Source organism: Trematosphaeria pertusa (assembly GCF_010094035.1).
Source record: "Trematosphaeria pertusa strain CBS 122368 unplaced genomic scaffold BU26scaffold_5, whole genome shotgun sequence".
NCBI classification, from domain to species: Eukaryota; Fungi; Ascomycota; class Dothideomycetes; order Pleosporales; family Trematosphaeriaceae; genus Trematosphaeria; species Trematosphaeria pertusa.
The window spans coordinates 2,436,665-2,459,612 of record NW_022987216.1 but is presented as its reverse complement, the minus strand read 5'-3'; the positions used below and the strand labels follow the sequence as shown (position 1 = coordinate 2,459,612).

The 22,948-nt window shown below is 55.7% G+C and overlaps 7 protein-coding genes across 7 annotated transcripts; 4 read left to right on the top strand and 3 right to left on the bottom strand.

Annotated features, from left to right (window-relative positions):
* Nucleotides 1-160: 160 nt before the first annotated feature.
* BU26DRAFT_454734 (aromatic compound dioxygenase) lies at nt 161-4,330 on the bottom strand. Its single transcript, XM_033824871.1, has 4 exons — nt 3,135-4,330; nt 2,143-2,733; nt 1,644-1,768; nt 161-1,537 (listed from the first exon to the last, which is right to left on the bottom strand). Exons 1-4 carry the CDS (start codon nt 4,073-4,075, stop codon nt 426-428), a joined length of 2,769 nt encoding a protein of 922 aa, XP_033686472.1. The 5' UTR covers nt 4,076-4,330; the 3' UTR covers nt 161-425.
* Nucleotides 4,331-4,512: 182 nt separating this feature from the next.
* Nucleotides 4,513-6,056, top strand: BU26DRAFT_482103 (3-carboxy-cis,cis-mucoante lactonizing enzyme). The gene is made up of 4 exons (XM_033825761.1): nt 4,513-4,806; nt 4,875-4,983; nt 5,045-5,518; nt 5,602-6,056. Exons 1-4 carry the CDS (start codon nt 4,660-4,662, stop codon nt 5,955-5,957), a joined length of 1,086 nt encoding a protein of 361 aa, XP_033686471.1. The 5' UTR covers nt 4,513-4,659; the 3' UTR covers nt 5,958-6,056.
* A 398-nt stretch (nt 6,057-6,454) lies between these two features.
* Nucleotides 6,455-8,558, top strand: BU26DRAFT_518120 (3-oxoadipate enol-lactonase 2). The gene has a single exon (XM_033828737.1). The coding sequence runs from the start codon at nt 6,903-6,905 to the stop codon at nt 8,436-8,438; it is 1,536 nt and encodes a 511-aa protein (XP_033686470.1). The 5' UTR covers nt 6,455-6,902; the 3' UTR covers nt 8,439-8,558.
* A 225-nt stretch (nt 8,559-8,783) lies between these two features.
* BU26DRAFT_283740 (uncharacterized protein) lies at nt 8,784-12,994 on the bottom strand. Its single transcript, XM_033821538.1, has 4 exons — nt 12,371-12,994; nt 11,665-12,322; nt 9,091-11,613; nt 8,784-9,043 (listed from the first exon to the last, which is right to left on the bottom strand). Exons 1-4 carry the CDS (start codon nt 12,807-12,809, stop codon nt 8,959-8,961), a joined length of 3,705 nt encoding a protein of 1,234 aa, XP_033686469.1. The 5' UTR covers nt 12,810-12,994; the 3' UTR covers nt 8,784-8,958.
* A 185-nt stretch (nt 12,995-13,179) lies between these two features.
* Nucleotides 13,180-14,140, top strand: BU26DRAFT_549929 (uncharacterized protein; the record flags this gene model as incomplete). The annotated part of the gene is made up of 2 exons (XM_033832021.1): nt 13,180-13,601; nt 13,650-14,140. The coding sequence occupies 2 exons, from the start codon at nt 13,180-13,182 to the stop codon at nt 14,086-14,088; spliced, it is 861 nt and encodes a 286-aa protein (XP_033686468.1). The 3' UTR covers nt 14,089-14,140.
* A 614-nt stretch (nt 14,141-14,754) lies between these two features.
* BU26DRAFT_518117 (uncharacterized protein) lies at nt 14,755-15,989 on the bottom strand. Its single transcript, XM_033828736.1, has one exon. It carries the CDS (start codon nt 15,919-15,921, stop codon nt 14,809-14,811), a length of 1,113 nt encoding a protein of 370 aa, XP_033686467.1. The 5' UTR covers nt 15,922-15,989; the 3' UTR covers nt 14,755-14,808.
* Nucleotides 15,990-18,608: 2,619 nt separating this feature from the next.
* Nucleotides 18,609-22,946, top strand: BU26DRAFT_539770 (acetyl-CoA synthetase-like protein). The gene is made up of 8 exons (XM_033831525.1): nt 18,609-19,105; nt 19,154-19,534; nt 19,584-19,626; nt 19,677-19,909; nt 19,957-20,119; nt 20,176-20,498; nt 20,558-20,889; nt 21,267-22,946. Exons 1-8 carry the CDS (start codon nt 18,827-18,829, stop codon nt 22,795-22,797), a joined length of 3,285 nt encoding a protein of 1,094 aa, XP_033686466.1. The 5' UTR covers nt 18,609-18,826; the 3' UTR covers nt 22,798-22,946.
* The last annotated feature ends 2 nt before the right edge of the window (nt 22,947-22,948 follow it).

The window sequence follows — 22,948 nt, the reverse complement described above, 5'->3', positions numbered from 1 at the left end:
ATCTTCAGTCTCGCTCTACTGCATTAGGAAGGAAAATATGGACGACAAGGTTAGTAATGTATCTCTGGACGCCGTTGATCCTAGCCTATGTTTTTCTGAGAGAGAGAGAGAGAGAGAGAGAGAGAGAGAGAGAGAGAGAGAGAGAGAGAGCTGTGTTTTCGATCAAGCCAGCCCACCAGACACATGTTGTTCCAGCATAGGACGGAGAGCGTTTGTAGGCATCGAAACCTCACCAAAACCGATAAATTCAAGCTCGGAGAAGGCCGAACACCTAGGTAATCGTCAGACTTAGCAAACCCACTCTTGATGGCCTCCAGCACGTAAAGGCAAGTGTGGCATGTTGTGGAGTTGACTTTCCTCCTGGGCAGTGCGCTCCGCCACGTCATCGGGCACTTCCCCTTGAGTTCAATCATCACGACCGCCGCCTACCTCTCCCCAAACTCCCGATTAAAAGCCCGTCCAATAACCATTCTTCGGACCTCACTCGTGCCCGCTCCAATCTCATACAACTTTGCATCCCTGAGTATCCTGCCCACCGGCACCTCATTCATATACCCCATCCCGCCCATCAACTGCACCGCGTCCGCCGCGACCTCGCTGGCCCTCTCAGCGGTGTACAGAATCGCGCCCGCGCAGTCCTGCGTCTTGATCTCGGGATTCTCGTGGCTTTCGTCGACGGCCCTGGCCACGGCGTAGGTGAAGGCGGACGAGGCCCGGTACTTGGTGTACATGTCTGCGAGTTTGCCCTGGACGAGCTGGTTGTGCGCGATGGGGTGGCCGAATTGCTTCCGCTGATGCGTATACGGCAACACGACGTCTAGCGCAGCTTGCATCAGGCCCAGCGGACCGGCCGATAGCACTAGTCTCTCTAGATCTAGACCCTCCATTAGGACGCGCACGCCTTTGTTTACCTGTCCGAGCACGTTCTCCTTCGGCACGAAGACGTCTTCGAAGACGAGCTCGCCGGTGTTGGAGCCCCGCATGCCCAGTTTGTCCAGTTTCTGGGCGACCGAGAAGCCTTTTGCACCGGCGGTGGGGACTATGAAGGTGGTAATGCCTTTTGAGGCGGCCTCGGGCTGGGTTTTCGCGTACACTATGATGGTGTGTGCGTCTGGGCCGTTGGTGATCCACATCTTGGTGCCGTTGAGCAGATAGCCGCCGTCGACCTCTTTCGCAGTCGTCTTCATGCTGACGACGTCGCTGCCCGCCGAATGCTCGGACATTGCCAATGCGCCAATCTGCTCGCCCGATATCAAGCCGGGAAGGTATTTCGCTTTTTGCTCGGGCGTGCCGTTGAGCATGAGTTGGTTTACGCAGAGTTGCGAGTGTGCCGCGTAGGACAGACCGATGCTACCGCTCGCCCGACTGATCTCCTCCATCACTACGCAATGCGCCTGGTATCCCATCGCCAGCCCACCGTACTCCTCGTCCGCCGTTATGCCCAGAAACCCTGCCTCTCCGAACTTCTGCCACATTTCGTTCGGGAACTCGTTTACATGGTCGGTCTTTTGCGCTAGTTCTTCGGGGATTTCTCGTCCTGTTCACGCCTTCGGTCAGCAGTGGACAAGGGGCCTGGCAATTGCTTGCCGGGGGGTTGCGGTGCTCCAGGCGTGGGGTGGTACGAAAAGAAGCGAAAGGCGTACGTGTGAACTCCTGCACCCGTTCCCGCAGCTCATCGAGATCTGCTTGTGTAGGTGGCACAAAGCCTTTCGGGTGTTTCGTCGAAGCATGGCGGCGCGCGTTTACGAGGATTGGACGGGGTTGGTGTCTGTATAGCTGGCGCACGGCGCGAGTAAATAATCTGGGGGATAGCGAAGACATTGCTACTATTTTGCGTGTGTGAAGAGAATTCCAAACACAGGAGGTAAGCTTGCGTGAGGTTGTGACGCCCTGAAAGCCGCGGCTCGGCTTGTAACGGCTGAGGGGAATGCGGAGGCGCACGGATCACCGACGCGTGGGGAATTGCACAGTCCAGGACCACGCGCTGAGATTCCGCACTCCGTCACCACCCATCCAATTGCATCTCAAGTCCACCGGAGTACCTTCAATTGGCCTCTAAAGGATGGAATCTACATGTCCTGCACCTTCTGCATCTCATGCCCATTACACTCCCCTACATCCAGCGCGACGAGGAACCGCGACACGCAGTTATACGCCGCCACAGTAGCCGTCAACTCGACAACCTGCCTCTCGCTCAAAAACCCCTTCAGCGCTTCCGTCACAGACTCATCAACCTCGCAACCTCGTGTCATCTGATCCGCATAAGCCAGCACTATCCACTGCTCCTCCGTCAGCCCTCCTTTCTCACCCCGCTCCACCTTATCTCCAAGCTTGTGCACCGGAGCAGTGTACGCCGTCTCCAGCCCTTCCTTGGAGATGCCACCTTTCAGAGCCAGCGGCGCGTGGCTGTCCCACTCGTGGACGGCTTTGTTGAGCACCGCGACGCGCGAGATGGCGAGCTCTTTGAGCGCATCCGGAACGCTGGTTTTGGTGCGGATCGCGCCAATGAACGAGTTCCAGCCGTCTGCTACCGCGGTGTTGTGGAGCAGCGTGAGGTCGAGCGGGATTAGAGGGCGGGGGGCGCGGCGGGCGGCGATGCGTTCGTAGACTGGCTTTGCGTCTTCGGTTGGGGGCTCTTTGGGAGCGTACGGGACGCGCATTTTGGCGGTGGTGAGGGTGCTGAATGGTTGGTAGTGGAAGTGTGGGTGGGAGGGCTTGCGGAGAGTGTTTAGGCTTTTAGGTTTGGGGACGATGGGCATTTGAATTGGGGTTTCGGTAAGTGGAGAATTTATGTTTAGCTGACGGAGCTCCAGACGCAAGCTGTTCCCCGCGGTCCGCATTTCGGTAGATGTCTGGGGCGAAGCGTTCTTCCCCTCGGCGATATTCCGCGGCGATTTTCCGAGGACGCTCCCCATGGTTTGGACATCAGCCAGTTCAGTTCGGGATTGGAGAGAAGTGGAAATTCCGTGAACCATTGAATAGAATATGTACATTCATGGCGGACTGGGGTCAAAAGCTAACAACAGAAGCCGCATCCGCTAGATACAAGAAAACTACCTCCGGGCAGGGGTCAAAAGGTATATGCTCCAGTCATGACATTCTCTTCTCCCATCCAGTCCTTTCTCATCTACAACCTCGCAACGCCCTCCATCGGCGCAGCCTTGGGCGCCCTCGGCGCCAACCGCACGTTGTACTCCAGATCCAACTTGGCCTTCGGGTCGTTCTCGCGCGGAGTGAAGTCGATGAGCAGGTCATCCTTGACCGCAAACACAGTGTCGTTGGTGACATAAGGGTCGTCGCGGGGGTAAATCTGCGTGGTAACCGGCTTATACCCCTCAGCCGTAATCATCAAGTGGATATGCGCCGGACGCATCGGATGCCTATCCAGGGCCGTGAACAACGCGCCGGCCGCACCATCCGTCGGCAGCGAGTACGCCGTCGGCTTGTAGCAGTAGAACCAGTACTCGCCCTTCTCGTTGCAGCGGAACTTGCCGCGTAGGTTGTTCGGCGTCTGGTTCTCGGGGTCCTGGAAGTCGTACCTGCCGTTGGCCGAGGCCTGCCAGATGTCGATGACGGCGCCGGGGATGGGCTTCTTGGTGTCGAGGTCGGTGATGACGCCGTGCATGAGGGCGGGCTTGCCGTCTGGGTTCGGGTTGATGATGATGGTGCCGCCGTTCTCGCGGAAGGGCGCGTTGGGCGACCAGAAGGGGCCCAGGATCGAGGAGGAGGTAGGCTCCTCGCCGCTCTCGTTGATGTGCTTGTGTGCGATCTCGTCGACTAGCGATTCGAGACCCAGGATATCGGACATGCGGTGTGCTTCGTTGCGAGTTGGTGTGGAGGTCTGTCCGATGAGGTTGACGAACTTGACGCCGGCCATCCATTCGTCGACGGTGAGCTCGACTTCGCGCGTGAAGTCGTGCAGGTGGCGGATCAGCGAGGTCATGACGAAGCGCAGGCGAGGGTCGGTCTTGGGGCCCATGGCGTTGATGACTGAGTCGGTGAAGTTGGGGTCGAAGCGGTGCGGTGCTGAGCCGCCCTGCACGGAGGGTGCGGTTTGGGACTTGGAGTCGGCCATTGTGAGGGTATGAAAGGAGCAAATTTGACTTTTGAACTGACGATGAAGCCCGAAAGGTAGAGCGCTGAGAAGAGAAGAAGTAGCTGGAGCTGTGGGAATCTCGAGATGCAGACAATCAATCGCGCAGCAGGACCCTTATATACACTCCAACTCCTAGCCCGCCTCTATATATCCGCGTCCCAGGCCCGAGAAAATCTCAGGCCATCCCCAGAGTTCCGTCGGCGGCGGCATCAAGCGTCGGCTCTTGGGTCCAGCGTCACTTTAGAACTCCAAAAGGCGGTTCAGGTGCCGAGCTGCGCGATGCTGCCCCGCATTGTGCCAGGGTACGGGGCCAATCAGCGAAGACACGTTGTGGATGAATTCTTACCCGGCCCTTTTCCGGCCAACTGGCGTCTTTTGTGGCCTCTGCCCCGCCTTCGGTTTGGGGCTCGGGCGCGCTCAATCGCGATGCGCGTTCCAGGTTAACGGCGTCGACCATGGGATCCGATGGAGATCTCTCGGGCTCGTAAGAAGCTTGCTCCTTACTCAATCTTTTTTTCTTTTGAGAACTTTGCGATTGCGTATCCGCAGGGCAGGTAGTCGCAATGGGCAAACACCACCTCATGATCGGGACGTGGACGCCGCCGGGGGTCATCATCACGGTGGCTTTTGATGACGAGAAGCTGACGCTGGAGTTGGTGAAGAAGACGGAGATTCCGGCGGATGAGCCGATTAGTTGGATGGCTTTCGATGTACGTCCCCGCTAAGTGCTCATTCCCGCTGGGGATTGTGTCAATGGCTGATGGTGGGAGCGGAGCAGCACCAGAGGAAGAACATCTATGGCGCGAGTATGAAGAAGTGGAGTAGCCATAGGGTGGACAGCCCGAGCGACATTGTGCACACTGGGAGTTTTGAGATCGGGGGCCATCGTATGTATACGCTTCTGAAGGGCGAGAATTGAGGGTTCGTTGAGCCGACACAGGAATATAGCAAAGGCGAATGACGTCGACACCAAAACCCGCGCCATCTTCCTCCTCCCCGCGCGCAAGCCGCCCTACGCCGTGTACTGCAACCCCTTCTACGACTACGCGGGCTACGGCAACATCTTCAGCACCAACCCCGACGGCTCGCTCATGCAGAACATCCAGAACTACGAATACTGCGACAAGTCCGCAATCCACGGCATGGTCTTCGACCCGACCGAGACATACCTCTACAGCGCAGACATGTGGGCGAACCGCATATGGTGCCACAAGAAGATCGACGAGGAAGGGCGGCTAGAGACGGTGGGGTTTACAGAAGCGGAGGGCGCGAAGGACCACCCGCGATGGGTCGAGATGCATCCCAGCGGCCGCTATTTGTACGCGCTTATGGAGGCGGGGAATCGGGTTTGCGAGTATGTGGTGGATCCGAAGACGCGGCTGCCGGTTTATACGCATAGGTGGTGGCCGCTGATACCGCCTGGTGAGTCCCCTTTCTTATCCGAAAGCAAGCAATTGCATGGCAGCGGTTTGGACAGTAGGTTTCATTGCTAATGGAAAGTCTAGACATTCCCAACCCCCACATGTACCGCTCCGACGTCGTCTTCCTCACACAATCTGCACGCTACCTCTTCGCCACCTCGCGCGCCAACTCCTTCTCGCTCACAGGCTACATCGCCGCCTTTGCTATTTCGCCCTCGGGCGCTATCGAGCGCCAGATCTGCCTCAATCCGACGCCTACGTCCGGCGGGCACTCGAATGCGGTGAGCCCGTGTCCGTGGACGGATGAGTGGCTGGCGTTGACGGATGATGAGAAGGGAGGCGTCGAGATTTACAGATGGCATAAGGAGTTCTTGGCGCGGGTTGCGAGGCTGGAGGTCGGCGAGAAGGGGTTCGGGATGAATGCTATTTGGTATGATTGAGTGTAGAGGCAGGATGAGGGGCGGAGCTAAGAAGGAATGGGCAGCACTTAGAAATATAGAAATAGACTACGTTGGTAATCCTCAAGACATGCATTCCAGCATCTAGAAAACCGCGTCTATACGCCTTAACTCCATGAGAAGAAGCTCACTCAGCAAATCTCGGAATAGCCACGCTCAGCAGTGCACGACTCAGTAAACAGCCGCTTCTACTTTCCGCAGCAGCCGAGCCCCGAGCCTATTACCCACTCACATCCGCCCGAATTCAAAGCCTGCCGTAAAAGCCAACGCAGCACCGAACGTTAGAGCCGTTCGGCGATTTCTCGCGCAACGCCGCGCTTCCGAATTCCGACCTCGGAACGATGAGGGGCAGTCCGGAACGCGGGAAAGCCCTGGGCCTGGGGCAGCTGCAAGCTAATGCAGGCCGGCAGATGTCATCGGGGAACGTTCGTCATGAGTGAGCTATCGGCGCTTTTTCTCCAATTCTCCAAAGGGAAGCATGCATTGATCTATCTCCGTGTTGGCGCTGCTCTTGTCTCTGTTTGTTCCGTCGAGCTTTGATTTCTTCACAGCGCGTACACTTCATTCCTTGGTAAAAGTGGAACCAGACGTTTCCTGCTGTCCTCGATCAACATGGCGTCCAAACCTACGCCCGGCATCCTGTACGTAACCATGCAGCCCAAAGAGGGCTTGCCCGCCGCGCGGTTCCACGATTGGTAAGTAACGTCGTCCGTCCGCGCAAGCAGAGTCCACGTCTTCCACTCCATCGGGCACAGCATCAGACGTCTTTGTCTGTCTAAACCTCACCTTGCGCTCACGCCTCCTCTCAGGTACAACAACGAGCACGGGCCCAACCGTCTCCGACTGAGCTTCTGCCGCAATGGCTTCCGCTACCGTGCGAATGACCTCGGCGGCCAAGAGAAGGGCAGCCAGGCGCAGCCGGAGTGGATGGCTATCTACGACATCGACGATATGGATTTGTTGACGAAAGACGTGTACACGCGGTTACGCAAGGAGCCGGTGCAAAGTCAGCGGGAACGCGATACGATGAAGCAGATTCATGTTGACCGCCGGTTCTACGATGCTGTGGGCGAGGAGTGGGTCGGCGAGGATTTCAAGGTGCTGGAAGACGTTGCGAACGAGGGGGAGGGGAACGTCATGGTTGCTGTTTTCTTTACGTTGAAAGAGGGCGCGGGGAAGGAAGATGAGTTGGGCAAGTGGTATAGGGAGGAGCATGTTGGTTTGCTGCAACAAGTACCCGGATGGCGCCGGACGAGGCGCTTCGTGACGAGTTATCTGGACTTGCAGGACGGGAAGGCGAAGGAGTTTCTCGCGTTGCATGAATACGCGCCGCGGAATGGGCTGGGCGGTGAGGAGTTCGTGACGGCTACGTCGACGGCGTGGACAGAGAAGATCGGCAAGGAGGTTGTGCAAAGCAAGAGGAGGAGAGTATACGACCTCTATTACAGCTTCGGCCCGGCACCGCGCGACCTGCAGTCTTTGTCCAGCCCCGACGCCATCGAGACGGAATCAACAGATGGCGCGACGAAAACGTTTCCTGTATCCTCGCCTCGCGCCGGCCCCGGCTCAGGAGGCGATACTAGATGCCCGGCTATCGAATCCTTCATCACGACTGCGGATGGCGTCGATCTTCCCTACCGGCTGGAAGGCAGCGAAGATCCCAACGCCCCATGTCTGGTACTCGTCAACTCCATCCTCGTGGACTACGGTATATGGCACGACTTCATTTCCGCCTTCCAATCCCTCACAGACCGGAAATATAGAATCCTCCGATACAACGCGCGCGGACGATCTGCGCTCCCCCAGTCAGCCAAGCAGCCAGTCACAGTAGACACGCTTACATCCGACATCATCGCGCTGCTCGACGCCCTGCGCGTAAAGAAAGCGTCCATCGTCGGCGTCTCGCTCGGCGGCGCAACAGCTCTCAACGCAGGCCTGTCCCACCCAGACAGAATCGAAAGCTTCATCGCGTGCGATACGAACTCCTTCGCCCCGCCCTCCAACCCCAAAGCATGGGGCGAGCGCATCGAAGTCGCCGAAAAAGAGGGCGCGAAAGCGTCCCTCTCAACCACCAGCGGGGAGGAACCCATTGTTGGCGGCGAGCTCGCCGAGCTCACCGTGCGTCGCTGGTTTACGCAGGAATCCTACGCGCAGCCCGAGCTGCAGGAGCGCATTGAGAAGGTGAAGCAGATGGTGCGCACGAACTCGCTTCCGGGGTTCAACGACGGCGTCAAAGCGCTATATGAGTACGATTTCAGGGACAGAATGGGGGGTTTTAGGGGCAAGGCGGCTTTTTTGGTGGGCGCGGGCGATGGCGTGTTGCCGAAGACGATGAAGGGGATGGCGGAGAGCTTGGGGGAGGGAGGGGTGCAGTTGGAGGTTGTGGATGGGGCGGGCCATTTGCCGATGGTGGAGAGGCCGAGGGAGGTTGCGCAGTTTGTGGCTACGTTTCTGGACGGTTGAGTAGCGCTGGCTTCGTGGTCTCCTGCTTTGATATTGATCAGATGGCGCAGCGGAGTCCAGTTGGATTACGCTCCTGTTACACCGCAATAGCGCGCGTCTCCCCGTAAGAATAAAATCGGGCATCTGATTCGTATCAGATGGACAGAGTCGCATATCCCTCGCCTCCATCATCCCACGATCACTTCACAGCTCTGTGTTTGAACTCGTTTCCGAATCGCGGACCTTGTCTCTGACATGCCTGATGAGAGCCGCGTGACTGTGTAGATTGCCGCGTATGATGCCAGCAGTTGCTTTGACTGCCCTGAAATGTAGATCAGTATATTTGGGCATTGGTGAAGCATATGATGCCGTCACGGCTACTCATGTACATGCAGATTGCAAGTTGCACCGTCGAAGCTATGGGCCCTTCAGCGTCGTAGCACCAGAATTTCACGGCGTAAGGTGCTTGCGGTACAGGCGCTGTTGAACTCTCTTCCCTCCCTATCCCAGGCCTGAACTGTTGTGGCGAGATATTCCACACTTAGTGTATACAGAAGGTCTCCCAGAAGGTTTCGTCGTCCTCGTGGCCCTGGACAGCTTTTCCGTCCATGAAACCGTGCAGGTAGCTACCTTAATTAGCGCAGTGAACCCCCGCTTGCGCACGATCACTTACCATTCTCCGACAAACCGAAAGCAATCACCGCAGTCCTCTTCGCACGTCCTTCGAAGCACGTAAGGCACAGGGCCACCGGCAAAAACCACTACCACGTCTCCTTCCCGCATGCACTGCGGACCTAAGCCGAGAACACCAGACGCCGTAAGGAATAGCTTACGACCGGCGATAAAATTGGGCCAGTGCTGCATAGCCCCCGATTGGAGAAATATCGATTCCTCTTCTGTTGTCGTTGGCGGAACTCTGACGCCATTGACTGATCCTTCAGCGAGCCGACAACCGTCGTAGGACTGACCAGCCAACAAAACATCCCAGAATTCTACGATTGAGCAAATGAGCCGAGCCCCTCGGTAGCTGATCATCGCTTGGAGTCCTCGCTCGCTCCTGTCCTGGCCAGAGAAGGTGGACGCTACCCAATCGACTTCACGGCCTGCTACCTTCAATCTGGCGATTTCGGAGCTGCGTTCGATGTGAACACGTACAGAAGCATCCCCGCCTGCTTTGAAGATACCCGCTGCTTTTTCGCAGGAAACAAAAGGAGTCCTGCGATGTTGGTAAGTTGGGAGCCATGAAGGCCCAACCCCCCCGTACAGAAAGGTCCTCAGTCTTGCACGAAAAGGCTCCTCTGGTCTTTTACGATAAGGCAGTTCCGGATCGGAATCCCTCATTAGAGGCGCAAGCCCCTCTTCTAGAAGTTTGATGTCATTATCGTCTGACACGTGAGAAAGAATGTTGAGGACTCCGTAATGCCGCAAGTTTACCACTGCAGCATCCAGGAAAGCGTCATAGGCATTCTTTGAGTAGTCCGGTCGAAGCTCCTCACACATATATCCAATGAGTCCTAGGACGGAATAGATTTTGTCCTGTGGAACGGTGCAGGGATGGTGCCGAAATCGGCAGAGTAGTTCAGGAAGCTCAAGGCGACCACGTGCCTTGTACTGAATACGCGTGAGGATCATGCCTCTGGCGTAACGTAAGCGATTGTCTCTCAGGAAGAGACATGTCGAGGGGTCGTAGTCGTCCCTATGGGTGCTGTCCGGCTGCAACACTCGTCGAAAGACTTCCTCTATCACGTCAATCGAAATGCTCAATGATCCAACCAACATGGTCCCCCGTCGAGCGAGCGCGAGCTCTTGTATTGTCCACATCCTTTTCCAGAATTCGTGATCGAATATCTGGAAGATTCCTTCCCGTTGGTCATCCGTAAGAGGCGCTCGACTTCTAGAGACTTGGGAAGTATCCACAGAGCCAAGATGTGTCAGTGCTTGAATGCCTTCTTCGTCGCCGGGTAAATCACCACCTATGCTTAGAACGACTTCCTTCGCTTTTCGATATATCTCGCCTACGAGGCTGACTTGATGTCCCCGCTCACTGAGATCTAGCCTATTGATGCAAATTGCGTCGACCCAGAGAGCTGGAGCTTGACCGAACTCTTGAGCGCAGAGTGTTGCAAGGATCTCAGAAAGATTCCTGGTGACTTTTATCTTGAAGCCGTTGACGCAGACTGAATGCCTAATGTCGCGCCCTCCCCACACATAAGAGAGAGCAGAGAATTCCGGCAGGCTGCCTAGGCTAGCGCGGGCCATGCGGCATAGTGTCCGTCTTCGCTTGTCCAGAGAAGGAAGTAAATATAGAAGTCGTATGTCCGTGGGCTGAGAGAGGGGTTCATAAAAGTCCTCTTCGGAAATTCGTTCAGCTAAGAATTCGTCGATGTTGGGGTGGAAGTAGGGTATACCGAGAGCTTGCACCATTTTCGCCACTTCCCCTTGTGGAAGCCAGTCCAATGATTCCAGCAGTTGGTTTGATATCTCGCTGTGCGACGACGGATCGCAACTTGGGTCAAGATCACTCCATCCCTGGATAATCTCGTACAGCTGCATGGCCTTTCGCCGCACGCGGACTTGCTCATCGGCCGCGTTAGAACATGTGATGATATGCTTTTCCCAGTTATACCATGCATATTCCAGCAGGACGTTCGCATTCTCTCGGTTCGTCTTTGTGTTGAAATGATAGAGATAGGAAAGGCAGCTCTTGGCGATGAGGGCATGATCCTCGCTTGGAGATATTTGAAAGATGCGATTGCTGTTCGGAACCCCTTCGGCGGGGCTCAGATATTCGCTCAGTGAGAAATGCGCCAGGGTCACCGTGTGGACGTGGGCCATGGCTCGCGTGCCGCTCTCCTCGATGTCAAGATGAGGTTCGATAACGACCAGGTCTTGTAGGAGTTCGAAAAGGTTGTAAGCTTGGAGACGTTTCGAATCGGTCTCCAGCGATGGAAGACGCCCGGCTTTAAACGCACACACCTCCACAACCTCCTCTATAAAAAGTGGTCGTTTCGCCAGTACAATCCACTTCAGTGCTAACAGAGCCTTCGATGCAAGGCTCCGATCGATGCTGGAAAAGATTCGTTCGTACGTCTCATTCAGATCCATGGGCAAAGTCGATAGAGCGTGCTCAATGGTGCCATCAGTTTTGACTCGTAGAGCCCGAAGCAGACGCATTTGTAGCGCCGCCCACAGAAACCTGATCAGACGTGTTAGCCTACGCGCCAACACATATGTTAGCGGTACTTACATTCCCTTTGCTTGGTTTGCGAGCCTTTCAGTGATCTTTATTTTCGTTTCCGCCGATTGCCGATTGAGACCAGGGCATGCCATAATGGCGCGCGGGACATACTCGCCGATGTCTTCGTCGACTGCGTCGTAGTCCATGCGCAGGTCTACGAATATTGGCTTCAGGTATTCTCCAATGTCGGAACGATCTCGACTAGTGACAAAAATGAAGGTGTTATGCAGCCTTGCACTCGCGATTCGCGATAGCATCTCTAGCACTTGGTGACTTTGATCGTCGCTCGAAGGTATTTCATCCAAGGCATCCACTAGAAGGAAGAACCTTCTTTCTGGGTCTGCGATTCTCGTTTTGGCTTGCCTTGATGCGTTTGTATCATTCGCGCGGAGAACTTCAAGAAGAACTTCCTCCAATTCCTCTGAAGTGGGATCTCGAGCAGGGTATGACTCGTGACAGAGTTCATAGAGTGTTTGCAGCGCACTAGGCACGGCGCTCTTCTCACTGATCTCGACAAGCCATTTGCGAAGCAATAAAATCAACTCCCCTTCCACGTCGTTCTGAAACCGACAGTAATAGTAGCAGAGCCGTATGGTTCTCTGGGTTCTTCGGAGGGATTCGATGTGTTTGACGATTGCGGAGAAGAGCACTGTTTTTCCACAGCCGACTAGAAACATCAGGCATTTATGACTAATACAAGAGAAAGGGAGCTCACTCTTGCCCCAGAGCCAAAGGTTGCCGCCAGTGCTCTCAAGCCAGTCGACAAAGGCGTCTCCAGAAGGCCGCTTGAAAATCCATGGGCTGATTTGACCTTTTCTGGCTTCAGATGCAGACTTATGAATGATGTATTGCTTTTTATATTGCGCTAGTGCGGGGTTTGCCTTGGTAACTTCCGGGCGAGGCCATAACCACTCTAAAACGGGAGAGTAATCCTGTCTAGGGTTGCTATCGTAGTGTTGAAACGTGGGGCCGTTGTAGTGTTGGATAACGGCACCGATAGCTCGACTGTGGCCTTGAGCCGTGAAAGTGATTGATCCAAGGCCATCCGATGTTTGTGGCGTTTCGAAGGTATCAGCCTCGCCGTCGAGAAAGGATTCGTGAATCGGATGGAGCGGGGCTCGACCGTTGCCCTGCAGTTGAGCGTGAGGTAGCATCGGGGCCGTGATGCACGAATCTTCTTATAAACGCGCTTGCTCAAGCTGATCAGGTTGTGGAGAGCTTGAGGTGTTTAAGAGGACACGGTCGAGATTTAGAGCACCCTTGGTTATCATCTGGCGGCTTCCATCACTGGGCTAACCAAGCAGCCGGCTAGCAACGAAATAATAGAGCAAGTGCAGGCAACGTGGACCAGTAGTGTCGAGACTCGAGCCGCCAGGGCACAGCTCAGCAGGCTGAACGGCCGTTTCTGGCAACCGTTAGCGAGTGCGCGCGACTTAAGAATCCCCGCGGTCCTCGCCTGAATTGCTCCCTCAGCATGCGCTGTAGATGCCAGCCTTCCGTCAATAACGTGCTTTGTCTTCCACAATGCCCGAGCCAGTAGGACTCATCGCGGGTACTATTTGCATCGCCACTTTTGCTTATAAGAGCACGAAATCACTCGTAGAGTTCATCGACTCTCTGAAAGATGCCCCGAAGCTTATCTCAGACGTCAAAGGAGATGTGAAAGCGACGCAGAATATCATACAGTCAATCGAGTCCATGCTACAAAACCGCGACGCGGACAACATCTCGGGAGACCTCCACGCCTGCCTTGTGTCGTCTCAGCTCCCGCTGAAAGACTGCCAATCAGTCAGCGAAGATTTCGAAGCGAAGTTGAGAGACTGGTTTAACGACTCCAAGTGGGATCGCCTCAAAGCAAATTTCAAGGAGACTAAGATTGCAAAGTTCAGGACGAGGCTGAAGGATACCCGGGATACCTTGGACCTGGCATTGAATGTCTGCTTGATGTAAGCTCTGCGGCAAGCTCAAACGCTCACGTGCTAATTGAGGGCCAGAAAATTCGACGGCGTTCGGGCAGATCAAGCAAAGAAATTCGAGGCCGATATGGACGAGCGGATGCGTACTATTTCCGGGAAGCTTCAAGGGCTGGAGATAGGCAGACAAGAAATACTCGATGCCGCTGAATACCTCAGTGAACAAAACCACCAGCTCTCCTTCCAGCAAGGCGAGCTTGCGCGCCGTCTCTTGTCCCATGAGCGAGTACTTGGAGTGGCTCAAAAGCTTTACACCGCTGGCCTGTCCGAAACTGCGAGGAAAACGGGGAGTACGGTGAAGCTAGCGAAAGCGGTGGATGAGGCCAAGCAGGTGGTAATGATGGTCGGGGAGGGGTTCTCGGGAGATGTCGAGATAGGAGAAATGTTAACGCAGGGTAAGGCCAAGTCAGTTGGCGTGACTGACAACCCTGAATTCGCGCTAAAGTTTCTGCTCGGGTAAACCTGGTGGTAGAGTTGAAGATCTGGCATACGAATACATCGCATTCCTTCTGTCTGCACAGATTAGCTCATAAATTTAGTTATATGGAATATTCTTACCGTCATACTCTCGCAGCTCGCCTACGCGAGGTTGAAGACTAACATAGATCAGTGTGCGCGAGCTGAGTTGAGCGACTCATTAGCATGACTGGCATTATTTGGTGAGTCCATCAAAAGGTCCCTCTGATGAAGTTTTAAGGTTCGTGGAAGGAAAATGAGGAAGGTTAGAAGTGGAAGAGCGTCGGAATCGTGCGATCTATTAGGCTTTCCCTAGCTCAACAATGCGCGTTGCAAAATAGTCTCACATCTGCGCCGGACTCCCTGGGGGTAAGAAGCGACGCCGAGCACGGTTTGAAATTTATGGATGGGTGCAGTAGTGATGAAGTGTGGGAGTGTTGGTCCGACCGGTCATTCCAGCCCTGGGGTTTCGTCCGAGCCGATTACGTCATGCATCCGGAAGGGGCAACGACCCTCAGGGCTCTCCACGATGAACTAAGCAAATTGGGGCGGTGTTGAACCCATCTTTCACGTACTCTTTCTTGCTCGACGAAATGACTACAGGGACGTATCAACCACCTCAGATAGGGGTATAGAGACGAATATATCCACGCCAAATGCTAACCATCCCCTGACATCAAGATATATCGAAATGCCCATCACATGAAAGTCATATCCCCGCCCATCACTCAGTGCCCATTGCCTCAACCCCCAATTTCGCACCATCGTACTCCCCCATATCCGGCTTAACCTCATACGTGGGCTTGTCCTGCGGCTCCAAGCTCTCCGGGTCGATATACCTGCACGTAAGCGCAAACCTCAACTTCCCCGTATGATCGACCGAGTGCTCGTAGTACTTCTGCAGCTCGGCACCGTGCATGACCATGATATCGCCATGCCCCAGCGTCATCGTAATCGCATCCCTCGCCTGGCCACTTCTCTTCAGCTTCAGCTCCTTCGGTATCTGCTTCAGGCGGATTTTGTATGCCTTGCTGTCGGACTGCTGGAGGGCCTGGAGCTCCGGGTGCATGGCGAGTCGCGCTTCGTAGGCGGCGCAGCCGGGCATTGGTGCGTCGTTGTCGTAAATGCCAGCCGACGACACACCATGGTGGTGTTTGGCCTTCATGCGGATGCGCATAGTTCCCGGTGCACCGAGCGAGAGCGTGGCGATGGTAGGACCGAGGCCGTACTCGCCGTCGTCGTGGTAGTTGATCCGCTGGTTCTCGAAGTAGCCCAGCGCCAGTACCTCGTTGAACTCCTTGCTCTTCCACTCTTCCGCAATCTCTTCAACGGACTTACCCTGCTCCTGCGCGAGGAGGAACTTCGCGGCCCAGTTGAGCCTGCTGCGAGTATCGGTAATCGGGCTGGCAGCCCCTTCGAAGGAAGACGATGCGGTTGCAGCAATGAATTTGTACGGCATGCCGTAGTTAACAAGGAAGTGCCGGGTGTAGGAGTCGCCCTTGGTTACGCCGCTTCCGAGTGATCGTCGTCGTAAGCCAATGTCGTTACGTTGAATTGCTTCGAACATGTCGTCGGGACCCCCGGGTTCTTCGAGGACGGTCTTGTTGGCGATGAGATGAGTGATAAAGCCGTCGATGCCCGGAATCATGAACTGGTTGATGCGGTAGTTATGCGCGAAGGAAACGTTGAGTTTGATGAAAGGGACATGTGTATCGCGCGATAGGGTGTAGCTAGCCGTCAAAGGCCAGAATGGCTCCCGGAGAGATACCGCCGGTATGAGGGTATGCGCAGGTACTTTCTTGAAGTTGCAATTTGGAGTCTGGCATTCCCAGCCCATCCAGCTGAGGCGGGAGTTGCAGCGTCCACAGTCGGGACAGACCGTGCCTAACCACCATACCACAGAACAGTCTTCCCCAGCAATCGAATGACCGGAGAGTTCTGCATTATTTGAGGTGAGGGGGTAGACATGGTCGTCGTTCGGCCATGCGGTCTTCTGCTTGAGGAATCGGGGATCGTAGGTGAGCGAAGCCTCGTTAGGCTCTTGGAAGTCGCCGAACAGTCCCGGTATTTTCCAGAAAGCGGAGCAGCCTGGTTGCAAGCACATCCAGCCTTCCAAATAGATTTGATCCGAATCTTTTCCACAAGTGGAGCAGGATTGGATAATCGGCGGGGGCAGTGAGCCAGGTTTAGCGACCTCTTCGGCGTCTTTTGGCTGCCACCATGAGGCTTTCTTTGTGTTGAGTTTCTCAAATCGATACCGTAGAACCTTCACGCCCTTGGTCTTCTCCCACCAGACTTGAGTCGGCTTGAAGTAGTCAAGCACGCAATATGTCTGCGGAGGCTTCGAGGGACAGCACGGGTTGTCGGCGCCGGTGATGATGACAACCGGGTTGAAGAATTTCATGCTAGTCCTCAGAGAGGTAACATAGCTGTTCTCGCTCTGGTCTTTTCCCATCCTCATCTTTTTAGCGTCCTTGTCCTTGACCATGCCACCACCGGCGCGAGCGATAATGACGCTTGCATCCATGAAATCGCGTGGGTGGCTTTCTTTATCGTGAAGAAAAGCTCGAGCGTTGCCGGCGCTGCTATAGCAGCCGCCCTGATGGGCGCGGAAATAGTGCAATGTCTCGCACAACTCCTGGCGAGTATCTGCCCACACTTCGGGACGAGCGCTAGGCTCCGGTTTGGGTACAGTGGAACAAGGGGCGAGCAACTCTTGAGCGAGAGCCAGAAGCTGGTCGTTTCGATGAGATGCGGGCATCGAGTATTCTTGATAGCCTATACGATCTTCTTCGGCTGGAGATGGGCCTTCTATATCTTCGTTAGTATTGTGTGCCAAGTAAGGTGCAAAAACTTACGCCATGGAGGATGTTGAAGAGGCGTGGGTGGAGATTGAACGATGGCCTGACCGATATCGAGATCGAAAGGTTGAGTGAATGCGGGATTGAGTTGGCTGCCATCCTTTGTGTGTTCTGCCGCGCGAGGGCCTAGGATGGCTGATTCGGTGGCACCCTCTTCGAGATCCTCCGCCGAGGCGATAGATGCTGGACTGGAAGGAGCGATTGGCTCAAGCGCTGGCTGAGCAAACTGCTCTTGAGAACCCTCGGAGGGATGATCTACCATGTTTTGAGCGTCGAGTTCGAATTCTTGTGAGGTTGATTCCGGGCCGGTAGAAGTGGGATGCTCGAGGATACGATCGAGTCCTGCCTGCCATTTTGAAGTGCGAGGAACTAGTAGGGGTTTCACTCCTGGTCCAACATGCGAAGGTGTGCTTTCGATGTGGCCAGTGCGTTCACCAGCATGACTGGCAGGCGTATGTGGGCTTCGAGTGTCTGGACTTGTTATCTGTTGCTGTCGAGTCCTGGCAAGAGAAGCAGGTGACTTGTACGGCAAACGAACGATCAGGGATTTAGCTTTTCGGGCTCCAGGAGCAGAGTTTGCTCGAATGGAACGCCTTGGGGTGAACCTGGTGGACGGTTGCTTGTTTCGGCCACCTCGCGCCGGGGTAGATTGAGCAACATCTTCGGGCTTGGTGCCTCTGGTAGGGCGTGGCTTTGCTTGAGAAGTAGCTTCATCTTTGCTCAGCTTCACGCGCTTTGGGGAAGGCGAGGGGAAGCCAGTCTCGCTGGCCTTACGCTGCGAGGCCCTGAGAGTGCGACCGGATGGCTCTGGCGGAACCTGGGTTAAGGTAAGCGGAGACGTAGTTTCATGCTTGCTCAGCTTCGTCCGCTTTGGAGACGGCGTCGGAAAGAGGCCCTGGCCGGCCTTTAGCTTGGAACGCCTAGGCGTACGATTCTGCGGCTGCGGCGGCTTAGAGGGAGACTCCAGGATTCGGGACAAAGTTGCCTGCTTCTCCCCTTGCGCTTCAGAGCAGTCGGACAGATCGTCTGGGTAGTCGCTTAACGGCGATCCGGACGCATCGAATGCTGCCGGATCTGGGCTGAAGACGCTTGATAGGGCGGTGCCCTTGGAGCCGGTCGAGCTCCTCTTGCCCTTTGTACGAGCCATTGCTGACGGACACTCGCGATAAGCGCGGTTGGCGGCTGCGACGGAGAACTGTGGGGAATCGCAGGTCGGTGGCGGTTGAGGTAAGTCTGCGGCGATTGTGGTCAAGAGGAGAGGAGATGAGCAATATGAAGAAGGTCGACACGAAAGCTCGAGTACAGGTGAAGGCCTAGCAGTTGTCGTCACGCACACAAGAAGGCTTCAATTCTAAGGTGGGGCATCTTTCACTCCTTCACTCAAGGTGCGTAGTCCCAATTCTTGAGGCGAGCGTGGCGAGCTAAGGTGAAGCAGTGAATGATGACGATCAGGGCGAGCGGGTAATCCGAGCGCTGCCATGATAACGGATGCCAATATGTAAATTGTAACGAGCATTTGATGCCCGGAGGTCTATCGCCGGATGCTGCGAGGATGCCGCACCCAGCGCCAGCCCTGACGCTAAGCCGTAATGGGACTGATACCTCGGCTCAACTACCCCAGCTTTCTTCGCTTCGAGGCATCTCCGCAAGCTCGCCCCGCCGGCTTGGTGGCCGGGTCCATGGCCGATACACGCATCCGATGCTTGCTAGCGTCACCCGAAGCCGCAGAGCTCCTCTTTAAAGGCCCCCGTGCCGTGTCCGCTCCCTCTCCCTGACCGCCGCCGTTCAACCTCTCCAGTTCCCTCGAGAAGCTTGGCAATAGGCGCGGCGCAGTGCCTGACTGCAGACATCTACCATTGACTCGAGAGAAGGCAGCTCAAAATGCCTTTCTACGCGCCGTCCTGGGTGCCGCCGCTCGACTATGACCCGCCAGACTCCATCACTATCGCCGACTTCATGCTCGACGAGCACTACGGCCGACACCCGCTCGGATACTCGAGGGCGCCGTTCACCTGCGGGCTGTCGGGGAAGGAATACTCAAGCTTGGAGGTCAAGGAGCGCGTCGACTATCTGGCGCGCGGGCTCGCGAAGGAGCTTGGGTGGCACCCGAACAAGGGCTCGGAGTGGGACAAGGTCATTGGCGTCTTCTCTGTCAACACGGTGAGCCCGCTTTGCGCTGGCGGATGTAACAATGCTGATGTCTGACAGCTCGACGCGCTACCACTAGCCTGGGCCACCCATCGCCTGGGGGGTATCCAGACGCCCGCGAATGCCGCCTACAGCGCGCCCGAGCTCGAATTCCAGCTGAAGAACTCGGGCGCGAAATGCCTGTTTACCTGCCTCCCGCTCTTGGTGACCGCGAAAGAGGCTGCGAGGAAGTCCGGAATCCCGGACAATCGCATATACATTTTAGATGTGCCAAAGGAGTTCACGGGCGGCAAGGGCGCGCCAAGCGGCATGAAGACGGTGGACGACTTCATTCGCGAGGGCCAGAAGCTGGACCGCCTGGAGCCACTAAAGTGGCAGAAGGGTGATGGCGCAAAGAAGACCGCCTTCCTCTGCTATTCCAGCGGCACGTCAGGCCTTCCGGTAAGCGACCACAAACCGTCCTGGATGCGTTGCCTAATCTCCCTCGTAGAAAGGCGTCATGATCTCTCACAGGAACGTCATTGCAAACACCAGTAAGCCATCCTCTCCGTATGCGCCACAGCATGAGCCTAACTAGCACTAGTCCAGATCGAGACTTACGAGCGGCCGTTCCGGGACACCAAGCGCCAACCTCTAACTCAGTCCGCATACACAGAAAATGTCCTCGGTCTCTTGCCCATGTCCCACATCTACGGCCTCGTTGTCATCTGCCACGCATCCGTCTATCGCGGCGACGGCGTAATAGTGCTGCCCAAGTTTGACTTTACGCAAACGCTCGAAGCAATCCAAAAATACAAGATTGGGTCGTTGTTCTTGGTAAGCTATTAGCTCCCACCCGCTGAGTAATGAGCTAACGACGATAGGTGCCTCCGATCATCATCCTGATGACGAAGAACAAGATCGTCCTCGACAAGTACGATCTCAGCAGCGTGTGGTCGATATTCACTGGTGCGGCGCCGCTCGGCCACGAAACAGCGGAGGACCTGCATAAGCTCTTCCCCAGCTGGAAGATCCGACAGGGTTACGGTATGCTTGCTAGCGCTTCTCGCTTCTCGCATCCCGTTTGGCTAACAGGTGTTCAGGCCTCACGGAGACAAGCACTGTTGTATGCTCGACTTCACCTGAGGATATCTGGTATGGCTCCTCGGGCTCGCTTCTTCCGGGCGTCGAGTGTAAGATCGTCACTCTGGAGGGAAATGAGATCACTGGTTACGACCAGCCAGGAGAGCTGCTGGTCAAGTCGCCCTCGGTCGTGCTAGGGTATCTCGACAACGACACGGCCAACAAGGAGACTTTCCAGGATGGCTATATGCGGACTGGCGACGAGGCCCTGATACGGAAGGCGCCGTCTGGGCACGAACATGTCTTCATCGTTGACCGAATCAAGGAGCTAATCAAGGTCAAGGTGCGTATGCTTTCCGACAGCTGATGATGATCGTGATAGCGGAACTAATCATTCAACAGGGCCACCAAGTCGCTCCCGCAGAGCTCGAAGCACATCTCCTCACGCACCCTGCCGTCAATGACTGCGCCGTAATCCAGGTCCCCGACGAAAAGTCGGGTGAAGTCCCCAAAGCATTCGTCGTCAAGTCGCCCTCCGTAGGCCTCGAGGAGAGTGATCGCATGCTCGCACGCCAGATCCAGAAGCACGTCGAAGAGCACAAGGCACGCTACAAGTGGATTACTGGCGGTATAGAATTTATCGATCAGATCCCGAAGAGTCCCTCCGGCAAGATTTTGAGGAGGTTCCTACGCGACAGGGAGAAAGAGAAGAGGAGGCAGGCTGGAAGCAAGCTGTAAATATCTGTGGTATATCTCGGCGGTACCTTGTTGTATATCTGCATTTTGAGGGATGTTCTAGATGTAGAAGTAAACATCAGAGTCAGCGTAGACGCAATGCATTCTTGCCCTATTCAGAATTGTAGCAACCTGAAGGTGAGGCCGGGCTCCGAAAGTCACGTGCTCCCTTAGCCTATCGATTACCAATGACGTCGGCGTTCTGCCCCTCCAGAACTCCGATGTTCGCCCGAAAATAAAAGGTTCTTGGACTTTCGAGATCCGCATTTCTAAGCACAACACCACGACGCCGCCTTATAAGGATTTCTACGGGCCGGGCAGACGCTTCTGAAACCACTACGTACCATACCGCGCAACCGCAGATCAGAAATTGAAGGGAGAACGCAGAAATGGCCGTCCCAAACCCGAACCAGCCTCACCATCACGAGGATGAGGACGTCCACGAAGGAGACGACATGCTCGACGCCGAAGAGGCGGGAGAAGAGATAGCAGACGACGGAGATGTACCGATGGAGTCGGATGAGGAGGCTGAGGAAGGTGGCCAGGACATGCAGATGGAGATCCAGCTACAGAACGATTCGAGTGCGCATTTTGACGCACACACGGACAGCATCTTCTGCATAGCGCAGCACCCAGTTCATCCGGAGATTGTGGCTACCGGCGGCGGGGACGACGTTGGATATGTGTTTGATGTATCGTCACAGCCACCCGCGCAAGCAAGTGCAAGTGGGCAGCCGAAAGAACGAGAGGGGTTAAAGAGCTTGTTTAAATTGGAGGGACATAAGGATTCTATCAACGCGATTGTCTTCTCGGAACCAAAAGGGCAGTTTCTCGCCACCGCAGGATTGGATGGAAAATTACGCGTCTGGCAGGGTGTGCCAGATGGCAAGAAATGGAAGTTCCTAGCCGAGGCGCAAGAGGTGGAAGAAATCAACTGGCTGGCCACGAATCCCTCGCCCGACCATGCGAACGTTGTAGCTCTGGGCGCTAGCGACGGCAGCGTCTGGGTCTACCAACTATCTACAGAGAAGGGCACCGAGCTCCAGGTCCTGCAGGCGTACTACTTGCACACAGAAACGTGTACCGCGGGCTCATGGAGTCCGGATGGCGCGCTACTGGCTACGGTATCTGAGGACTCAAGTCTGTACGTGTGGGATGTCTTCGGGGATGCCGCTGCGCAAGGCCTCACCTCAACCTCGAATTCGCAAGCAGTCGTCGGCCTGACCGGAGTGGACGAACGCTTCCGCATCGAAGGCGGCCTCTACAGCGTCGCTGTCGCCCCTTCCGGCTCCTTCGTCGCAGTGGGCGGTCCTGAAGGCCAGGTCCGCATCATTGGGCTCCCGCGCGTCTCCGCACCTCAGCCATCTACCTCATCTGGCGGTGCCGGCGCGAAGAGCAAAGCTGGTGGCAGCAAACAAGCAGCCGTTAAAGGCGGCGCGAGCTCAGCAGGTCAGGTGGGTCAGATATTGGCGAGCCTACAAGCAGGCACCGATAACGTCGAATCCCTCTCCTTCTCGTCACCGCCCCTCACTCTTCTTGCAGCCGGCAACGTCGACGGCAGCATCACGCTTTTTGACACTGCTCATCGGTTTGCGATCCGGCGTCGCATTGAGGATGCGCATGCGGATGAGGAGCAGCCACAAGCCGTCGTGAAGGTAGATTTCTTGAAGAAAGAAGGCGCCGATGCGTGGTTGCTGACGAGCGCGGGGTATGATGGCGTGTTGAAGCGGTGGGACGCAAGAGGCGGAACGGCGGCTGCAGCCAAGGGCCTCGTAGGGGAGTGGAGAGGACATCGGGGTGGCGGCGAGGGAGGAGGCATTATGGGGTTCGTGCAGGGTGGTGGGGGGGAGAGGGTTGTTACAGTGGGCGATGATGGTGTGGCTTTGGTGTTTGCGACACCGATGTAGAGTGCTTATGGAGATACTGGAATGGGTTAGAGGGTAGCGGATAGCTTTTGTAGGTCCCTGGTCATAAGGGAGCCTTGCAGTCTTGATGCAAAATTTATAGACAACCCCTACGAACGATCTAGAACTTTGATCCGGGAAGGGATGACATCTT